Source organism: Heptranchias perlo, chromosome 4 (genome assembly GCF_035084215.1).
Source record: "Heptranchias perlo isolate sHepPer1 chromosome 4, sHepPer1.hap1, whole genome shotgun sequence".
Classification (NCBI taxonomy): Eukaryota; Metazoa; Chordata; class Chondrichthyes; order Hexanchiformes; family Hexanchidae; genus Heptranchias; species Heptranchias perlo.
This window is the reverse complement of record NC_090328.1, coordinates 54,034,213-54,054,908: the sequence shown is the minus strand read 5'-3', so window position 1 is coordinate 54,054,908 and position 20,696 is coordinate 54,034,213. Positions and strand designations below refer to the sequence as shown.

General features: G+C 41.8%; 1 protein-coding gene across 6 annotated transcripts in view; it reads left to right on the top strand.

Moving 5' to 3' along the window:
* The first annotated feature begins 3,246 nt into the window (after positions 1 to 3,246).
* Positions 3,247 to 20,696, top strand: part of pja2 (praja ring finger ubiquitin ligase 2) — a 104,754-nt gene continuing 87,304 nt past the window's right edge. For 2 of the 6 annotated variants that reach the window (XM_067982938.1, XM_067982936.1), the window contains exons 1-2: positions 3,247 to 3,581; positions 15,940 to 16,158. In XM_067982938.1, the coding sequence (XP_067839039.1) occupies positions 15,942 to 16,158 (217 nt within the window). In that variant the 5' untranslated portion in view covers positions 3,247 to 3,581; positions 15,940 to 15,941. Of the gene's footprint in view, positions 3,582 to 5,601; positions 5,699 to 15,939; positions 16,159 to 20,696 lie in introns of all 6 variants that reach the window. The other 4 variants (XM_067982935.1, XM_067982934.1, XM_067982937.1 and 1 more) reach the window with 4 other exon arrangements.

Genomic DNA, 20,696 nt, shown 5'->3' with positions numbered 1-20,696 from the left:
TCCCACTTTCTTCCCCGCCCCGTTCCCGCCCCCGCCTTCTTCCCCCGCCTTCTTCCCCCGCCCCCGCCTTCTTCCCCGCCCCGTTCCCGCTCCCTCCCCCTCCCCTCCCCCCCCTCCCCTCCTCCTCCCCTCCCCTCCTCCTCCCCTCCCCTCCTCCCCTCCCCTCCTCCCCTCCCCTCCTCCCTCCTCCCCTCCCCTCCTCCCCTCCCCTCCTCCCCTCCTCCCCTCCTCCCTCCTCCCCTCCTCCCCTCCCCTCCTCCCCTCCCCTCCTCCCCTCTAATCTAGTGAATTCTGGAAGATTACAACCAATGCATCCACTATCTCTGTAGCCACTTCCTATAAGACCCACGGATGCAAGCCATCAGGTCCAGGGGACTTGTCAGCCTTTAGACCCATTAGTTTACCTTGTACTTTTTCTCCAGTGATAGTGATTGTTTTTAGTTCCTCCCTCCCCTTTGCCCCTTGATTTTCCACTATTATTGGTATATTATTAGAGTCTTCTACTGTGAAGACAGATACAAAATATCTGTTCAATTCCTCTGTCATTTCCTTGTTTTCCATAATTATTTCCCCAGTCTCATCCTCTAAGGGACCAATGTTTACTTTAGCTACCATCTTCCTTTTTATATACTTGTAGAAGCTTTTACTGTCAGTTTTTATATTTCTTGCTAGTTTACCCTCATAATTTATTTATTTTCTCCCTCTTTATTATTCTTTTAGTCATCTTTTTGGTTTTTAAAGTTTTCCCAATCTTCGGGCTTACCAGTAATCTTCGCCATGTTGTGCGCTTTTTCTTTTAACCCGATACCATCCTTGACTTCCTTAGTTAGCCATGGTTGGTTCACCCTTTTTGTGGAGTCTTTCCTCCTCACAGGGATATATTTTTGTTGCGAGTCATAAAATATCTTTTTAAATGTTTGCCACTGCTTATCCACCATCATACCATCTAATCTGTTTACCCAGTCCACTTTAGCCAATTCCACCCTCATTCCTTTATAATTGCCCTTATTTAAGTTTAATACAGTAGTTTCAGACCCAAGATCCTTGCTCTCAAACTGGATGTGAAATTCTATCATGTTATGATCACTGCTTCCCAAGGGATCCTTTACTTTGAGATCATTAATTAATCCTGTTTCATTACCCATTACCAGATCCAAAATGGCCTGTTCCCTCGTTGGTTCCCCGACGTATTAGTCTAAAACAGTCCCTAATACACTCTATGAACTCCTTCTCATGGCTATTTTTGCCAATTTGATTTATCCAATCTATGTGAAAGTTAAAATCGCCCATGATTATTGCATTATCTTTTTTACAAGCCCCCCTTATTTCCTGATTAATATTTTGCCCTACAGTGTAGCTACTGTTAGGAGGCCTATATACTACTCCCACCAGTGATTTCTTTCCCTTGCTATTTCTTACCTCCACCCAAATTGATTCGACATCTTGATCTTCTGAGCCAAGATCATTTCTCACTATTATACCAAATTCATCCTTTATTAACAGAGCTACCCCACCACCTTTATCTTTTTACGTATCCTTCCGAAATGTTAAATAACCCTGAATATTTAGCTCCCAACCTTGGTCACCTTGAGATCATACCCATTTGTTTCTATTTGTGCTGTCAATTCATCTATTTTATTACGAATGCTGCGCGCATTCAGATAAAGAACCTTTAATTTTGTCTTTTTATCATTCTTTCCTACCCCGGCCCCATTTGCGAGTGCACTCTTATGTTTGTACGCTCTGTCCCTTCCTGACACACTCTGTTTATCATTACCCCCATCACTTTCCTGTACTACTTCCTTGTCTTTTCTCTTTATCAATCTAAACTTCGCTCCACCTGAGTCCATCCCCCCTCTATTTAGTTTAAAGCCTTCTCTACTGCCCTAGTTATTCGGTTTGCCGGAACACTGGTCCCAGCATGGTTCAGGTGAAGCCCGTCCCAACGGAACAGCTCTCTCTTTCCCCAGTACTAGTGCCAGTGCCCCACGAATTGAAACCCACTTCTCCCACACCAGTCTTCGAGCCATGCATTCATCTCTCTGATCTGATTTACCCTGTGCCAATTTGCTTGTGGCTCAGGTAATAATCCGGAGATTATCACCTTTGTGGTTCTGCTTTTTAATTTAGTCCCTAGCTGCTCAAACTCCCTCAGCAGAAGCTCTTTCTTAGTCCTACCTATGTCGTTGGTACCTACGTGGACCATGACAACTGGATCATCCCCCTCCCACGCAAGTTTCTCTCCAGCCCTGAGGAGATGTCCTTAACCCTGGCACCGGGTAGGCAACACAGCCTTCGGGACTCTCGCTCTTTGCTGTAGAGAACAGTATCTATCCCTCTAACTATACTGTCACCTACTACAACCACATTCCTTTTTACTCTCCCCACTTGAATGGCCCCCTGAACCATGGTGCCGTGACCAGTTTGCTCATCCTCCCTGCAGTCCCTGCACTCGTCCACAAGGGCTGCAAGAACCTCGTATCTATTGGAAAAGTGCAGAGGCTGAGGCTCCTGCAATGCTTCCTCCTGGATCCCCGTACCTGCCTCACTCGCAGTCACACCCTCCTGTCCTTGACCACATGCCAATTCTACAGTATTTAGTCTAAGGGCGTGACTGCCTCCTGGATCAAAGTGTCCAGGTAACTTTCTCCCTCCCTGATGCTTTGCAATGTCTGCAGCCCTCCTCCTCTTTTCTTAGCCCTCCTCTATTGCTCTCCTCAATTGCTCTATTGCCCTCCTCCTCTTCTCTTGGCCCTCCTCCTCTCCTCTTGGCCCTCCTCTATTGCCCTCCTCCTCTTCTCTTGGCCCTGCTCTATTGCCCTCCTCCTCTTCTCTTGGCCCTCCTCCTCTCCTCTTGGCCCTGCTCTATTGCCCTCCTCCTCTTCTCTTGGCCCTCCTCCTCTCCTCTTGGCCCTCCTCTATTGCTCTATTGCTCTCCTCCTCTCCTCTTGGCCCTCCTCTATTGCCCTCCTCTATTGCCCTCCTCCTCCCCTCTCCTCCTCTCCTCTCCTCTTGGCCCTCCTCTATTGTTCTATTACCCTCCTCCTCCTCTTCTCTTGGCCCTCCTCTATTGTTCTATTACCCTCCTCCTCCTCTTCTCTTGGCCCTCCTCTATTGTTCTATTACCCTCCTCCTCCTCTTCTCTTGGCCCTCCTCTATTGTTCTATTACCCTCCTCCTCCTCTTCTCTTGGCCCTCCTCTGTTGCCCTCCTCTTCTCTCATTGCCTCCAAATCTCCTCTCCCGGTCAGTTACTGGGTGGGCGCTGATTGGCTGGCGGCTCCTCAGTGACGTGTTTATTTATTGCGGGCCGCGCGGCGTTTTTTGCTGTGGGAGTGACGAGGAGACGGGGGTCGGGAGAGTAACCGGCTGTCTACCGTAACTGCCACTGAATGCCTGCTCCAGGCCGCCAAATCAGCCGCAACATCCACAGCATGAGCCACTGTCACAGGCTCATGAGTTGAGATATCTGACTTGTTCCTGGTCTGTTCCGAGCCTCTGGAATCCTGTCAGTGGCTGGGCCTAGGGGATGTGTCGCACAACCTGAAGCCTGAGTCGGGGGAAAATATCGTCTTCTATTGCTGTACGTATTTTAGCTGAGCGCAGGCGGCCTGTGACCTCCGCTGAATGACAGTGTTTTTGAAGATCTGTGTAATACTGAGAGTGGGGCACCAGTTTAATGTGGTCGTGGCCGCCGTGCCACTAACGCGATTTACATTAACAGCAGCTTTTAATTTTGAGTCCTTTCCCCAATCCAGAGAGGTTATGGGGACATTATCCAAACAGGGCAAACCGAGTTCTGAGGAGGCTGTTTTTCAAATTTCCTGTTGGGTTATTTACTTTACTCTTGGCATAACTCGAAGTGTGGTTGGCCTCGAAGGTAAAGGGCATGTTAAGGTTATCACACGAGTGGGGTGTTTTGGCACAATACTTAAGACATCAGGGCCAACCTATGATCCCTTGGTGAAGTCACTGTAATGATATCTTGGGGTTCATTTGTATTATACGTATTGGTCCGAGATGGTACTTAAAAGTAAAACTTCTAGCCAGGTGGTACATTGTCTGTACTGCCTGGCTTTGATTGAAATTCTCTGGCAAGGAGAGAGCTCTGCATGTGTATGTGCAGCTCTCTGTTCTGGCTGTTACATTGTACATGTTTTCAGAGTAAAAGTGGATGTGTCCATGTTCTCTCTGTTTAAATCAGTTTTTTTTAAAAGGAGGTTTTTTTAAAGGTTAGTTCATACAGTGCCTCCTACAGGGAGTCATCTACTGTGCACATTGGCTGCCATACATAACAGTGACTGCACTTCAAAAAATGTTTCATTAGTTGTGAATCATTTAGGGATGTCTTGAGGATGTGATAAGGTGCTACATTCATGTCTGGTGTCTCATTCCAATTGGCCTTTTTGTACAGCAGTTTATACAGTGGCCTGTACCTGCTGCCCCCCCCCCCCAGAGTAGTTGAGCAGTTAGATTTCTGCTCTGTTCCAGTTAAGCTTTGAGGCTTTAAATTGAGGTTAGGTTAAATACAGTTCTGCCTTAGCAGTGGACAACATTCCCTAAAGCCTGTCAGGACCTAAACTCTCCCCTACTTGTATGTAATGCATTGTGTTACATGGTATAATTCTCCTTTCACGAGGAAAGCTATAGGAGAGGTATCTGCATTTAATTTAATAGTTTTAAGTTTAATGCTTTCATTAATGTTTTGTTTGTACTGGAGATCTGCTCTGTTGTCTAATTTGTTGCTTAAATTGTTTAGTTGAATATTTATGAACCTCTGCCTTTGAGCAATGACCTGAAACTAGAATTAGTGGGGATCCTAGCCTGTTTCAAGATTGTAGTGTGCTTAGTGCATCACTCATGATTCATTTTTATTTTGTGTCCTGAAGGTGTCTAAAGTTTGGGGACTATAATTCCATTTATAATGCCCTCAACAGTCAAATTTGCAATCTTTTTTCAAACTAATTCTTTTCCACTGCAAGTTCTGAGCTTAAAAAGTTTAATCAATTTGTCAGATATTAAACCTGTCTTTTTTAGAAGCATGACAAAAGTGGTACTGATTTGTTTACAGAAAAACTTTAGTGCTATAAGTCTGCCCAGATTTTTTTAAAGGTACAATGGCTTTAAATATTCCATGATAAAATGCTACACTTATGTAAACTTTCATTTAAATTAAATTTTAATGATGCACTTTTGATGAAGTAACCAGAGTGGTTGTTCTCAAATTTGAGATACATCAGTACTGAAGTTTTTTTTTCTCTCCATGAATTGTTCTGGTAAGGTGAAGAACATTTGTACAACTGTTGTTTTTGGCCATTGTTCTGTTTACAATGTGCAGTTAACCAACTAGAGTGCCTAACTTTGGTATTTTAGCCTGACCAAGTGACTAAGTTGTTGCTATTTTTGATCTCTGCTTTTTAACTCTTTGAAAACATTGTCTTCCTGAGACTGTGAATAGTGTAAAGGAATGCATGGTTTTCCTTTGCTTAGTGGTGCTTTTCACAAATATAAAATTAATCTTTCTCCAGGTTGCACACATTCTATGTACAAGAAATAGTATATACTTTGCAGCCTAATTGTGATTTACCTAATTGCCAAAACAGACACTCATGCTAGAAGATTAACTTCATTGGACTTTAAAATGAAAACATTGAGAACACCCATGTCGAGAAACTGAAGATTTACAGTGGTGCAATAAAGGTTGGAATTTAAGGCCTTTTTGTTAGGGTTGAGAAGAGGGATTTACTCAGTGCTGTCACTGGTTACCTAAATTAGAGAACTGTTCTATTTCCCAGCACTGACAGCTCTTGATCATTTTGGGAGAAATGTCGTAATGAACATCCTGCATGTTTGATAATAAATGCAATATTATGTACAGTATGATGTATTGCAATGTAATTTTGTTTCCTCATAATTCACTACAAGATAAAAAGCTTAGTATCCTAGCATCATTACTATTTCACCCATGCAGTGCTGATTCTACAGTACCTGAGTGTGTTTGCTATATAACCAGAAGAAAAATATAATGCTTTTAGAATACACAAGTAAAAGATAAGTTAAGGCAATAATTAGTTTCTTCTTCTTGTGATTTGCCAGGTCATTAAATTGCTATCCTGTAAATCACTGCCAGCCATTTTGTTATAAGTCATGCATTTTTTAAAATCTCTTAAACAGATGGGTTAAGAAATTGCAGATAAATTCTAATGAGGCAATGCATAAGATGTCAAAAGTGTAAGCAATATAGACTTACCATTATAAATGGAAAAGGATTTGGGGTGTATGAATCATTCATTGAACACTTCCAATCAATTTGAAGCTATTAGCAATTTTAATCTAGTAGTATTCAGTGGCATTTGACTAGAAATCAAAATGTTACTTTAAATATAAGGTCTGTAGTGCCGCGTTTGGAATATTATGTACATTTTTGGAACTGTGCCGTCAATGGGCATTGATGCATTTGATACAGATTGGAAGATGATGTGATTTAAAGGAGGCATGTTGATAAAATTAAGGTCCATAATATTTAAGGAAATTTGGCAGTGTTAAGAGGAAGTTGGTTAACGGACAGAAAACAGTTGTGGTTAATAGGTGGTTTTTGGACTAGAGGGATGTGACCAGTGGTGTTCCTCACTGGTCACTGTTGGGATCATTGTTTTCTATCTCCAATAATATGATCTGGACTCTAGCATAGGGGGCGCAATACCAAAACTTGCAGATGACACAAAAATAAGGAATGTATTTAACTGTGAGAACGACTGTAAATGATTTCAGGAGGATATGGACAAGTTAATAGATTTGCCAGTAAAAGTGTCAGATAAAATTTAATGTGGAGAGATTGAGTGATGTATTTTGGAGGAAGAATAAGGAAGGGATATGTACACTTAAAGTAAGGATTTAAAAGGAGTACAAGAGCAGGGACGTTTACTGGTTCAAATATACAAATCTTTAAAAGTGGGAGATCAAGATGATAAAGCTTTCAAGATTCCGAGGCTTTATAAATAGGGACATAGAGTACAAAAGGAAAGAGGTAATTCCAAAACTATACAAATAATTAGTTAGCCTAAAATTAGAATATTGTGTCCATTTGGGCACCCTACTTTGAGAAGGATGCCAAGGTCATGGAGAGAGTACTAAGATGATGCAAAGAATGATGGTGTGAATAGAGAAACTGGAGTTCTTTTCATTGGGATAGAGAAGGTTAAGAGGAATTCTAGTAGAGATGTTCAAAATTTATGAACCGTTTTGATAAAGTGAATTGAGGGGGTGGGAGGAGAATCTGTTTTCACGAGTCAGGGTGGAATTTAAATTTATGCTCCAGTTACCAACTCAAAAGAATGAAGGGTGAAGTTAGAAGAATTTGTTAGGAAATTGAATGCCCTACCAGAAATAGTGGTGGAAGCAGAATCTAGAATTGAAAAAGTGGGGGGGAAATAACCAAAAGCAAATGGGACTAAGTGGAAGCTCTTTCAGAGAATTGGCTTAGGCTTAGGCTCAACCTCTGGGCAGTAAGATTCTATGAATCGAAAAGTGCCATGGATGATTGACACTTTTGAGGCTTCAAATTAGGAGATGAGACTCTAAGAGCTGAACTTGTTTTCACTGGGGGTGGGTGGGGTGGGGAGACGATTTAGATTGACATGATCAATTTTCAAAGAGGCATAGTGATATCGATGTAAAAAGACTCTGGTTGAACCGAGAATTCTGTTTTTCATCCTTTTTAAATAGATAGGTAAAGGAATGGCAAATTAATTTTAATGTACATCTAAGGTAATGCGGAAGACATGGAAGAAGTAGGCAAGAAAGCCCAGGTTTAGATTTAACTGACTTCAAGCAAGGTTAGAGATAGGAGCTATCTTCCCCTTCTTCCAGTCCCCCAAACCAGATTTGATGGGATTAGAGTCTGTGGTACTGTCTTGAGGGGCTAGCAATTACTGTACCTGTAATCTGGTTACTGGATGTAATGTAGTTTCAAACCATGTTACCAAATTCTCTTTGAAATTGCAAGTATTATAAGACAGAGCAGAGGCTAAAGCAAATAGTAACTTTATTTTCAAACCAATAGGTACCAAAATCTGTACATATTAAAAATGTTATATATAAAATGTGGAATATCCGCAATGGGTTAATTACCTTTTTAGTAAAAATGGTTTTTGACTTAACATGGTTTCCTTTGAACCTCCCAACGCTTGCTTTTGTTGATACCAGCAAATTTCAAACAAAATTTTCTTTGTTTATAAGCTCCTGGTTTCGAACCACTAATCTATCAAAAATCAAATTTCTGGGTGTTATCAGTTGAATTTTGACGCCAACTAATTATCTTTCCTGTGTTTTGTTGACAGAAAAGATCAATGCTAAAAACTTAGATCTGTGAGACAGATTCTAATTTCTAACACCTTTTTATGAGACAGAGGTGGACAATGACAGTAAGGCAATTTGTATTTTTATATATATAAAAACCAAAGTTTAATTTTGAAAGCAAGCAAAGTCTCAGAGAGTTAGGAAAGGAGGATCAGTGGAAAAGGGAAGGAGGGAAACCGGGTGAAGGGGCCTCTTGTCGCTTGCCGTGGAAGGGTTAAGTGAGGTAAATGACAGAGCAGCAAGGGAAAGTGCGGTGGGGGTATAGGGGTTGATCAGGTAGTTCAAAAAGGAAGAGTTGTGGGTAGTAATGGGTGGTAGAAAGGGGACTGAGTCATGAGAAGGTGAAAGGTTAGGGGACATGAGGGGGTGGTGGAAGCACGATTGATTGGGGGAGGGGATAGGAAGGGAGATGCCAAGTGCCACATTTTCCTTGCAACCCCACCCCAAATATATCCTGCAGCTGTTGGTGACTCCTTTTCGCACCACACCAACCACTACCTCCTACCTGAAAGGAAAGAAAGAGACAGCGAAGCAGAAGAGGACAGAGAAAGAAGCAAAAAGTAAGTTTAAAAAGAGATTGAGATTAACAGCAACACATAGACAACTTGCTCTTGTTGACCAACCCAGATGAGTAGAACAGCACTTATGTTCTCTATCTTATCATGTGCAGCACCATGGGTCATTGACCAGTAGTCATATAGAATCCAAGTTTGTATTTATATGAACAGCGCATAACTTTAAGATAGGGACTGAATTGTGCCTGCACTTTGTGGTTTAATTATTCCCTACCTTCCACCGCCCCCCCCCCCCCCCCCTTCAGCTGAAGCCTAAACTTGGTCTTGACACTCCATGTGCAATGTCACAGAAGATTGACGAGTATATCTTAAACAGTATGTCAGCCATGTTTTGTCACACTTTCTTGATCAGATTTTTCAGTTAGAAATTTATTTATTTATTGTCTGATATGCATTTTTCAGCTAGAAGAAACTTGTATTGGCTGGTTGGCTGATTTGAACTTATTAACTGTAGTTCAGGGATATGGAAATTACTTGAAGGAGAAGGTGAACCAGTCAAGTCATTCAAAATACTTTCAAATTTTTTTTTAGCCACCATCTTTTCCTTAGTAAATGAAATTTCTGTTGCCCAAAATAAGGTGGTAACCTCAAAGACACAAAATACTAAATTTTTGGCAATGATTGTTTACCCAGAAATGTGTCTGTTATGTCTTTTTCAGTAGCTTTATTAATGTTTTTTTTACTCAAAGGTATTGGCCTTGCAAGAGCTTGCTTTGAAGTTGATATTTTTCCCCCATGCATATATCATAAGATTTACTCAGTGGATCTGTGTAGCAGGCTTGGTGTCTCTTCAGTGTAAAAGCATTTTCAATTTTTTTTCAGGCTAGCTCACATTTAAACAATTCTGAATTCTGAAAATCTACTCTTTATTTTTACTTCAGAGTTAACATGAAAATAACAAACCGTTAACTTTGGGACTTTATCAAAAATAAATAATTCCCTTTTGAGGTAAATTGTAGCAGTTCTTATGACTGAGAACAAAACTAGCTACAAACTGAGTACTTCCTGTTTGTGCTCTGTCTCCTTGGATTGGAGTCGAAAAACACAGAAATGTGTGCTATAATTTAGTTTTGTGGGGAGAGGGATAGAAACCTGAAAACAATGTTTTCAACTTGTTGGAAAAAAAACACATTTAAAAAAAAAATGTTTTTCTGAGGCCAGTTCTGGAAATGTTGCTGATTTGACAGCAACTCAGGCCTTTCATAGAGGCTGATTTGGTAAGCCAGATCACTAGTCAAACTCCTCAAGGTGAAGTATGAACTCCAATGTTTTCTGAGGTAACTATTTTCAAAAGCGTGTGCATGCCAAACTCTCATTTGGCCCCCCATTTCATCCTCACCTCAAACACCAAGCATGAAGAGCTCATGGATTTCTTTGCCTCAATATTGAGATGACTGCCTCAGCTGAACCTTTTTCCCACTTCCCTGTCACCTTGAAGCTTCTCTCCTATCTCCTCCCCTACCCTCTTCAAACTCTTCTGCACCTTCTGCCCCTTGATCTCCTCTACATCCAATTCCCTTTATTCAGGTATGATACCAGTCCCTTTTCAAAAAATTGTCCACTTTTGATCTACTGACTATCTCCAACTCCCCCCTATTTCTAAACTCCCTTTCTAAACGACAACAACATGCATTTATATAGCACCTTTGACATTGTAAAACATCCCAAGGTACTTCACAGGAGCATAACCAGACAAAAATTGACACCAAGTTAAAGAAGGAGATAATAAGGCAGGTGGCTAAAAGCTTGGTAAAAGAGGTAGGTTTTAAGGAGCTTCGTAATGGAAGAGAGTGAGGTATGGGGAGGGAATTCCAGAACTTAAGGCCTAGATGGCTGAAAGCATGGCTGCCAATGGTGGGGTGAACAAAGTGGAGGTTGCACAAGAGGTTAGATTTGGAGGAACAGAGTTCTTGGAGGGTTGTAGACATGCAGGAAGTTAGCGACAAGACCATAAGAGATAGGAGTAGGCCACTCGGCCCTTGAGCCTGCTCCGTCATTTAACGAGATCATGGCTGATCTAATTTTTACCTCAACTCCACTTTCCCGCCCGTTCCCCATATCCTTTGATTCCCTTGCTGATCAAAAATTTGTCTAACTCAGCCTTGAATGTATTCAATGACTCAGCCTCCACAGCTTTTTGGGGTAAAGAATTCCAAAGATTCACGACCCTCTGGGAGAAAAAATTCCTCCTAATTTCCTTCTTAATCGGGCAACCCCTTATTCTGAGACTATGCCCCCTAGTTTTAGATTCCCCCTTGAGGGGTAACATCCTCTCAGCATCTACCCTATCGAGTCTCCTCAGAATCTTGTATGTTTCAATAAGATCTTCTCTCATTCTTCTAAACTCCAATGAGTATAGACCCAACCTGTTCAGTCTTTCCTCATGAGACAACCCTTCCATACCCGGAATCAACCTAGTGAACCTTCTCTGAACTGCCTCCAATGCAAGAATGTCCTTCCTTAAATAAGGGCACCAGAACTGTATGCAGTACTCCAGGTGTGGTCTCACCAGCACACTGTACAGTTGTAGCATGACTTCCCTGCTTTTATACTCCATCCCCCTAGAAATAAAGGCCAATATTCCGGTTGCCTTCCGGATTACCTGCTGCACCTGTATATTGACTTTTTGTGTTTCATGACTTCACATTTTCCCACATTATATTCCATCTGCCAAATTTTTGCCCATTCACTTAACCTGTCACTATCCCTTTACAGACACTGTGTCCTCATCGCAATTTGCTTTTCCACCTATCTTTGTATCATCAGCAAATATCGCCACAAGACACTCTGTTCCTTCATCCAAGCCATTGATATATATTGTAAATAGTTGAGGCCCCAGCACTGAGCCCTGCGGCACCCCACTAGTTACAAATTGCCATTTTGAAAATGACCCTTTTATCCTGACTTTGTTTTCTGTTAGTTAGTCAATCCTCTATCCATGCCAGTATATTACTCCCAACACCATGAACTCTTGTGCAGTAATCTTTTATGTGACACCTTATCGAATGCCTTTTGGAAATCCAAAAATACTGCATCCATTGGTTCCCCTTTATCCACCCTGCCCGTTACTTCCTCAAAGAACTCTAATAAATTTGTCAGACATGATTTCCCCTTCATAAAACCATGTTGACTCTCCTTGATTGTATTGAGTCTCCAAATGTCCTGCTACTACTTCCTTAATAATGGATTAAGGATAGGGAGAGGCGAGGCCATGGAGGGATTTGAACACAAGGATGAGAATTTTAAAATAGAGCGTTGGTGGACTTGGTGAACCGGGAGCCAAAGTGGGTCAGCAAGCACTGGGTAATTTGTGAAGGGGATTTGGTGAAAATGAGGATATGGGCAGCAGAGTGTTGGATGAGCTGAAGTTTATGGAGGGTAGAAGATGGGAGAACGGCCAGGAGAGTATTAGAATAGTTAAGCTCAGAGGTAACAAAAGCATAGATGAGGGTTTCAGCAGCAGATGGGCTGAGACCAGGGCAGAGATGGGTAATATTACGGAGGTGGAAGTAGGTGATCTTTGTCACGGAGAGGATATGGGGTAGGAAGCTCAGCTCGGGCTCAAACAAGATGCTGAGATTGCAAACAGTCTGGTTCAGCCTGAGAGAATGGCCGCACTCATTTTTGAAATCAGTCCCACTTACCTGGACAATGGAGGAGATGCGTTAGAGGCGGATGGTGTGGTCAACTGTGTCAACAGCTGCAGAGAAGGATGAGGGGCGGTTGTGCACTACAGTCACTGAGGATGTCATTTGAGACTTTGATTGTGACCGTTCCAGTGCAGTGGCTGGGGTGGAACCTGATTGGAGATGTTCAAACATGGAGTTGCTGGAAAATGGGCAAGGATTTGGGAGGTGACAACATGTTTAAGGACTTTGGAGAGGAAAGGGAGGCTGGAGATTTTGGATTTGAATGTCTGAGATTTTCCAAATTATTTGAAAATTGACTGCAGACTGAATTTTTCAGGTAAAGTTTCATGTAATCAACTGATTTTTTAGCTGAGACAACACAAGTCAAAGAGCGGAACAAAGACAGGTGTGCACTCAAGTGTTCCTAGAGGTTTTTTCTCTTTCCAAACCAAAAGAGTTGAATTTTGAAAGCTTTTCAGGTGAACACAGGTTTTTATTACTGTTCTCTATCTTTTATTGTTCGAGAAGGTAACTAGGGCAGTGGGGAAAGATCCAAACTAAGTCAGGGGGGTGGGAAGGGAAAATCCATGTAGTAAGTAAAAAGTGCGAGAAAAGGACCAGCAGGACATATGGGCATGCTGGGGCAGTTACCCATATAATAGTTCTGCATATAGCACAAGAAATAAAACAAGTGAGTTAGAAGCACAAATTTGATGTAGTAGTCATTAGAGACCTGGCTGAAACTAAATAGCCCAGGCTATAGGATCTTTAAAAAGGAAAGGGAAATTGGGAAAGGAGGATGAGTAGTAGTATTGATGAGACACAATTACAGTAGTGGATACTAGGGATTTCAGTAAGGGTGATCAGGCAGTGGAAAAACTATGGGTGGAGTTAAGGAACAGGAAAGGGTGCAAGACTTTGGCAGTAGTTGTCTACAGACCTAATTGTAGTGATGCAGTGCGATATATATAAATACGGAGATCAGGAAAGCATGTAGCAAAAACAATGTTGTTGTAATGGGGAAATTTTTATGTTCATATAGACTGGGAGAAGCAGAATAGCAAACGTAATGAATTTCTAGAATATTCAGGACAGTTTTCTAGAGCAAAATGCTAGATTTAGTGATGTTTAACAAACTAAAATTAGTTAACAATCTGATGGAAAGGGAATATCTTGCAAATAGTGACCATAATATGATTGAATTTGACATTGGGTTTGAGAGGGAGAGGTCACAAACCACGTTTTTATATTTAAGCAAGGCAGTCTTCCAAGGGCTGAGAAATGAATTGACCACTGGGCTGAACTGTTAATGGATAAACCTACAGACAAACAGTGAGAAGTATTCAAAAAAAAGTACTTGGTGCGATACAAAACCAGTAAGGCAATGGCTCCACTTGTGTAGTTGAGCAACCGTGTCAACAAATGAGCATCAAGCTTAAAGAATAAGCTTGCACAATTACAAGGAAAAGTGGAAATCCAGCAGACTGGGAGAGCTGTAAAAAGCAACAATGGGATACAAAGAAAGTTTTGAGGTGCAGAACAAGAATTTGAAGAAAAACTTGCAAGGGATTTCAAAGCTAAAGTTTAGAAATTTAGAGTAAGGGGGAAAGACGGATACAAGCAAGACTGTAATGGACAATAAAGAAATGGCAGATTTGTTAAATGAGTACTTTGTATCCATTTTCACAGTGGAGGGAGAGGACAAAATACCAGGGAACCTAAAAATAAGTCAAGTGGAGGAACTTGGTGGATTTAATATAACTTTTTTAAAAAATGGTAATTGAGAAAATAATGGGTCTTTAAAGATTAGACAAATCCCAAGGACCTGATTCTTTCCATCCCAGTGTATAAAAAGAAATAGGTGAGAAAATTGCCAAAGATCTGTAGAATCATAGAATCTTGCAGTGCAGAAGGAGGCCTTTCAACCCAACGTGCCTATGCCGGCTCTTTGAAAGAGCTATCCAATTAGTCACACTACCCTGCTTTTTCCCCATAGCCGTGCAAATTTTTCCTTTTCAAATATATATTCAATCCCCTTTTGAATTGAATCTGCTTCCACCATCTTCTCAGGCAATGCATTCCAGATCATAGCTTGCTGCGTTAATAAAAAAAAAAAAATTCTCCTCTCCCCTCTGGTTCTTTTGCCAATTACCTTAAAGCGGTGTCCTCTGGTTATTGACTTTCCTGCCAGTGGAAACAGTTTCTCCTTATTTACTCTATCAGAACTCCTCATAATTTTGAACACGTCTATTAAATCTCCCCTCAACCATCTCTGCTCTAAGGAGAACAATCATAGCTTCTCTAGTCTCTCCACATAATTGAATTCCTTCACCCCTGATATCATTCTAGTAAATCTCCTCTGCACCCTATCAAAGGCCTTGACATCCTTCCTAAAGTGTGGTGCCCAGATTTGGACACAATACTCCAGCTGAGGCCTAACCAGCAACATATAAAGGTTTAACATGACTTCCTTGCTTTTGTGCTCTATGCCTCTATTTATAAAGCCAAGGGTCTCCTATGCTTTTTTTTAAAACAGCTTTATCAACTTGTCTTGCCACCTTCAAAGATTTGTTGTGTACCTCCAGATCTTTCTGTTCCTGCGCCCTCTTTAAAATTGCACCCTTTGGTTTATATTGCCTCTCATTCTTCCTCCCAAAATGAAACTCTAGATTCAGTATTTGTGCCTTTTGGATTAAAAAATTGCAAATGTCACTTAAGAAGGGAGGGAGAAAGAAACCAGGTAACTACAGAGCTGTCAGTTTAACATCAGTTGTGGGGAAGTTACTGGAATCCATCATCGGGAACAGAGTGACTGAATACTTGGACAAGTGTGAGCTGATTAGAGAGTTGACATGGATTTGTGATGGGTAGGTCATGTCTAACATGGTGGATAGGGAAGTGTCTATGGATGTCGTCTATATGGACTCCCAGATGTCTATATGGTTGGGTGATCTGGTCTGCCAGGTTACTGCCCAGGTATGGAAGTTGAATATTCCCCCCCAGGGTACTGTATTTTGAGTTTCCAGCCTTCAGAAGCCCTTAAAGAGATCTAACTGCTTAATTTATTATTGTGGTAAGCAGAAGTCAAATTCTTTGAGAAACTTAAGTGAAGGGCCAGGACCTGCAATGCAGGATGCCACCAAATTGAAAATATGTAGTAAACTAAAATAATTTTCCATATACTTGGCTCCTTTTTTGCTTCTGTAAATAAATGCAATATAAAATACACTCAATCTCTGTCTCCAATTACTGTGCTTCAGTGTACATTACCAGTGTCATACCATTGTAAAACCCACACAGGAGAGGAGATTGAAATGTTAAATAATTTTGGGTTTTTTTTGTGCAGCTTGAACTGACTTCTCTTTTTTTTGTTTTGTAGTGATGGGTCAAGAGTCTGGAAAGGCAGCCTGGCCCAGACCAGCAGGAGGTTATCAGACTATCACCGGAAGAAGATACGGGAGAAGGCATGCTTATGTTAGCTTTCGTCCCTCTATTGCCAAGCCATGGAATCAGTTAAAAGAAAATGAACACACATGGGAAGGAATGGAGCTAAACACTGTTTCTAAAGATAACGGTTTATGTGTGTTGTGTTTCAAATGTAATATGTGCTGTCTTTAAAAAGAATAAGTAGATTTGGGCTTTTCAAAAGGTTGAGGAAAAAATAGTGGATAAAGTGTTTGCTAGTTTAGTCACTGGATTTTAAAAAAAACTGCAGGGCCCACCGCTTTATAGCAGGTGCGTTCGTGTGAAGTACAATCTCTGATAAAGCCGCTGATGATACAGTAGAGTATTAGGAAGAATTTCTTTATTCAAGGAGTGAAAGATATTTGGAATTATCTGCCAGACTCTCTCCGCTGCTGCTGAAGGGTTGGATCAGTAAGGGTTTCAGAGCAATTCGAATCCAGCTGTCTGTTTCTGCCAGTTTGGTTTTAATGTATCCGTTTCAACATGAAGTGTATTTCAGAAACTCAATTCCAGCTCTGGGTTTTGTTCCGATCTAGTAGGAAAATTCTCAGAAAAGTAGTTTCTCTGCCCAGTTCGGTGTTTGAACCGCGGTCCTGGTTCAATGTTTGATGAAATTGACCAGCACACGTTGAAGAGGCAAGGTGTTAGCAACATGTGTTTTTTCTATAGAAAATAGTTCAAGACTTGAGTTAAAACAATATCCACTGAGATGAATTTTTCCGTGTGTGCCTGGCCCCCTCCCTCTCCCACTATTCATTACTCACTCACCAGGGCAGTTCGTAGACAGCAACTGCCGCTGCCGTTCGCCCTGTATCATGGGCAGCTTCCACCTCTTTATTGTGATTTGTGCGAAATGAGTAAATAGTTTCTTTTGTTTTGTCACTGACATGTCAGGATATTTTGGAGGATTTCAAAAGCTCTCCATTAGCAACAAAAGTTCGACAAGCTTAACGAATTGCCCTAAATAGCCGGCACTTCATGCGTAGTAAGTGGCACCGTTGTAATTTATTTCAGTGGTGGTGGAAATGATTGTGGAAAATTGCCCAGTATAGACTGTTGCCTGCCATAAGCATGAGTGGTATAAATGTTGGGGACTGTACTTCAAAAGTATATCCTGCTGTGACATTCTTGAATAGTTCTTCAGGGTGAAGGAAACTGTCAGCTCTTTTTCTTCTAAAGAAAGCATGTGTCCTGTGAAGGCAAAATCCATTTTTTTTTCCAAGTTAATTGTTCATCTTGCTCTTATGAGAATTACAATATCCTCTGTGTACAACAAAATTCTGAGGGAGCCCTCTGAGACCGATAACTGCATGACTTGAATTCTCGCTGGCATCCATTGACTAGTTCCTCAGTATTTGAACAACTTACATCGGACACTTCCTTCTCCAAATAAATTCAATGTTTCATTAAGGTCTGATGCACATAACTGTTTGCTGTACTTAAAAGCCTTGAGTGAATCTTGGCAGCTCTCTCTTTCCTTTTTATGGATGTTTCGAGTGATACTAGTGGAGATCAGGGAACATATTGCTTGTACTAAAATACAGTAAAGGCTATGGGCCCCGACAACATCCTGGCTGTCGTGCTGAAGACTTGTGCTCCAGAACTAGCTGCGCCTCTAGCCAAGCTGTTCCAGTACAGCTACAACACTGGCATCTACCCGACAATGTGGAAAATTGCCCAGGTATGTCCTGTCCACAAAAAGCAGGACAAATCCAATCCGGCCAATTACCGCCCCATCAGTCTACTCTCAATCATCAGCAAAGTGATGGAAGGTGTTGGTGACAGTGCTATCAAGCAGCACTTACTTACCAATAACCTGCTCACCGATGCTCAGTTTGGGTTCCGCCAGGACTGCTTGGCTCCAGACCTCATTACAGCCTTGGTCCAAACACGGACAAAAGAGCTGAATTCCAGAGGTGAGGTGAGAGTGACTGCTCTTAACGTCAAGGCAGCATTTGACCGAGTGTGGCACCAAGGAGCCCTAGGAAAATTGAAATCACTGGGAATCGGGGAAAACTCTCCAGTGGCTGGAGTCATACCCAGCACAAAGGAAGGTGGTGGTGGTTGTTGGAGACCAATCATCTCAGCCCCAGGACATTGCTGCAGGAGTTCCTCAGGGCATTGTCCTAAGCCCAGCCATCTTCAGCTGCTTCATCAATGACCTTCCCTCCATCATAAGGTCAGAAATGGGGATATTTGCTGATGATTGCACACTGTTCAGTTCCATTCGCAACCCCTCAGATAATGAGGCAGTCCGAGCCTGCGTGCAGCAAGACCTGGACAACGTCCAGGTTTGGGCTGATAAGTAGCAAGTAACATTCACGCCAGGCAATGACCATCTCCAACAAGAGAGAGTCTAACCACCTCCCCTTGACATTCAACGGCATCACCATTGCCGAATCCCCCACCATCAACATCCTGGGGGGTCACCATTGACCAGAAACTTAACTGGACCAGCCATATAAATACTGTGACTACAAGAGCAGGTCAGAGGCTGGGTATTCTGCGGCGAGTGACTCACCTCCTGACTCCCCAAAGCCTTTCCACCATTTACAAGACACAAGTCAGGAGTGTGATGGAATACTTTCCACTTGCCTGGATGAGTGCAGCTCCAACAACACTCAAGAAGCTCGACACCATCCAGCACAAAGCAACCCGCTTGATTGGCACCCCACCCACCACCCTAAACATTCACTCCCTTCACCACCGGCACACTGTGGCTGCATTGTGTACCATCCATAGGATGCACTGCAGCAACTTGCCAAGGCTTCTTTGACAGCACCTCCCAATCCCGTGACCTCTACCACCTAGAAGGACAAGAGCAGCAAGTACATGGGAGTAACACCACCTGCACGTTCCTCTCCAAGTTACACACCATCCCGACTTGGAAATATATCGCTGTTCTTTCATCGTCGCTGGGTCGAAATCCTGGGACTCCCTTCCTAACAGGACTGTGGGAGGACCTTCACGCTGACTGCAGTGGTTCAAGAAGGTGGCTCACCACCACCTTCTCAAGGGCAATTAGGGATGGGCAATAAATGCTGGCCTTGCCAGCGATGCCCACATTCCATGAACGAATAAAAAAAAAACTTCTGAATGTAAGATGCATCTCCCAGAATCCCACCTCATAAGACATGGGTTAATATTCTAAAACTTCTACTCACTAAAATTCCAACTTTGTGTTGGTTGGTATCCATAAATTACATTCGTTATTTCTCATTTAAATCATTAAATTCATATAAGCTGTAACCTGGTTCCTCCATTATAGTGATACTTAAATAAAAATTATGCTTCCCAACTTCACTCCTGCCTCATGCTGCTGATTTTAAATTTCTTCTCCTTGTATCTATCCTGCTCAACTATCTCTAATTTTAAGTTACCAGTGAGAGGCTAGACTGAAATTGAGAGTTGCTGTTTAAATATCATAGCATTGGAGGAATGGGGAGAAGCAGAGCACCAGAATATAGGAATGCACTGGTAACAATGCTGCTGCTTGGTCCACCATCTTTGCTCTGCTAGGAGGAAACCATCCAGAAGAGAGACTTGAGGATAATTCCTGCCTCTTGCTTTTAGCTCCAAGTAGAGACATACATTTTTAGTCGTGTGTGTGTGTGTGTGTGTGTGTGTGTATATATATAAATATATACAGTATAATTCCCCCAGACCTTTACAGTCATGTTCAGTAACATGCTGCTAGGCATTGTGCAAAACTAGTGTAAAATGGCGTGTCCTTATTTTCCATCTTGCCCAATAAGAAAGTCTAGTGTGTGGCTGAGGCTAAGAATTCTCTCCTGATAGGAAATCGCAGGCATAAACCCATAGAATTGGAAGAGATCATTGTGGAGAGACCATCTAGCTGGTCTCAAAAGTTTGGAAAATACCATAGACTAATTTCTCTCATACCTGTCGGTCATATTTTGTGCTAAAAATCTATCGAGTTCGATCTTGAATCACAGCTCCTTTGCCTCATTGCAAAATTGTACCATATATTAACTACTCTGTGTAAGATAATTAAATCAAAACTATCTGTTCACCTACACTCCGCGTTTGAGTCCATTTGTTTTTTGGATGTGGGCAGTGCTGACAAGGCGACATGGATTGCCTTGGTTGCCACCCCTAGTTGCCTTGAGATGGTGGTGGGCTATCTTAAGTAGTTGTTTTAAGCCAGTTCAGAGGACATTAATGGTCATCCAGTGGGACTGGAGCTCATACTAGGATAACAAATTCCCTTCCCTAAAGGAATCAGTGAACCAGTTGAGTTTTTATGACAATATGGCAACTTTCATCTTTTTTTGCCTGCTGCTAGCCCACTGAATTTACTGAATTCAGTTTTATGACTTGCCATTTATAATGACTTTTGGGTTGCTAATCCAGTACCATAACTACTATACTCTGATTGTCAAATATAGTAGATTAAATTTATCTCTACCCTTTGGAGTCTTGAATTCTCAATGAGCCATCTTTTTTCAGTGTAATAATTCTAGTTCCTGTAGCCTCTAAGTGTAGCTCAGCTGCCTAACCCAAGGTATCATCAATTTAGTTGCACCAACTGTAATCTCTCTATTGCCAGATGTCCCCTTTGCACAATTCCAATCACCATACTCCATATTGTTACAGATTTTTTTTGCCCAAGTTTGGCTGTTGCCCCAAGATCTTTTTTGCTTTCTTCAC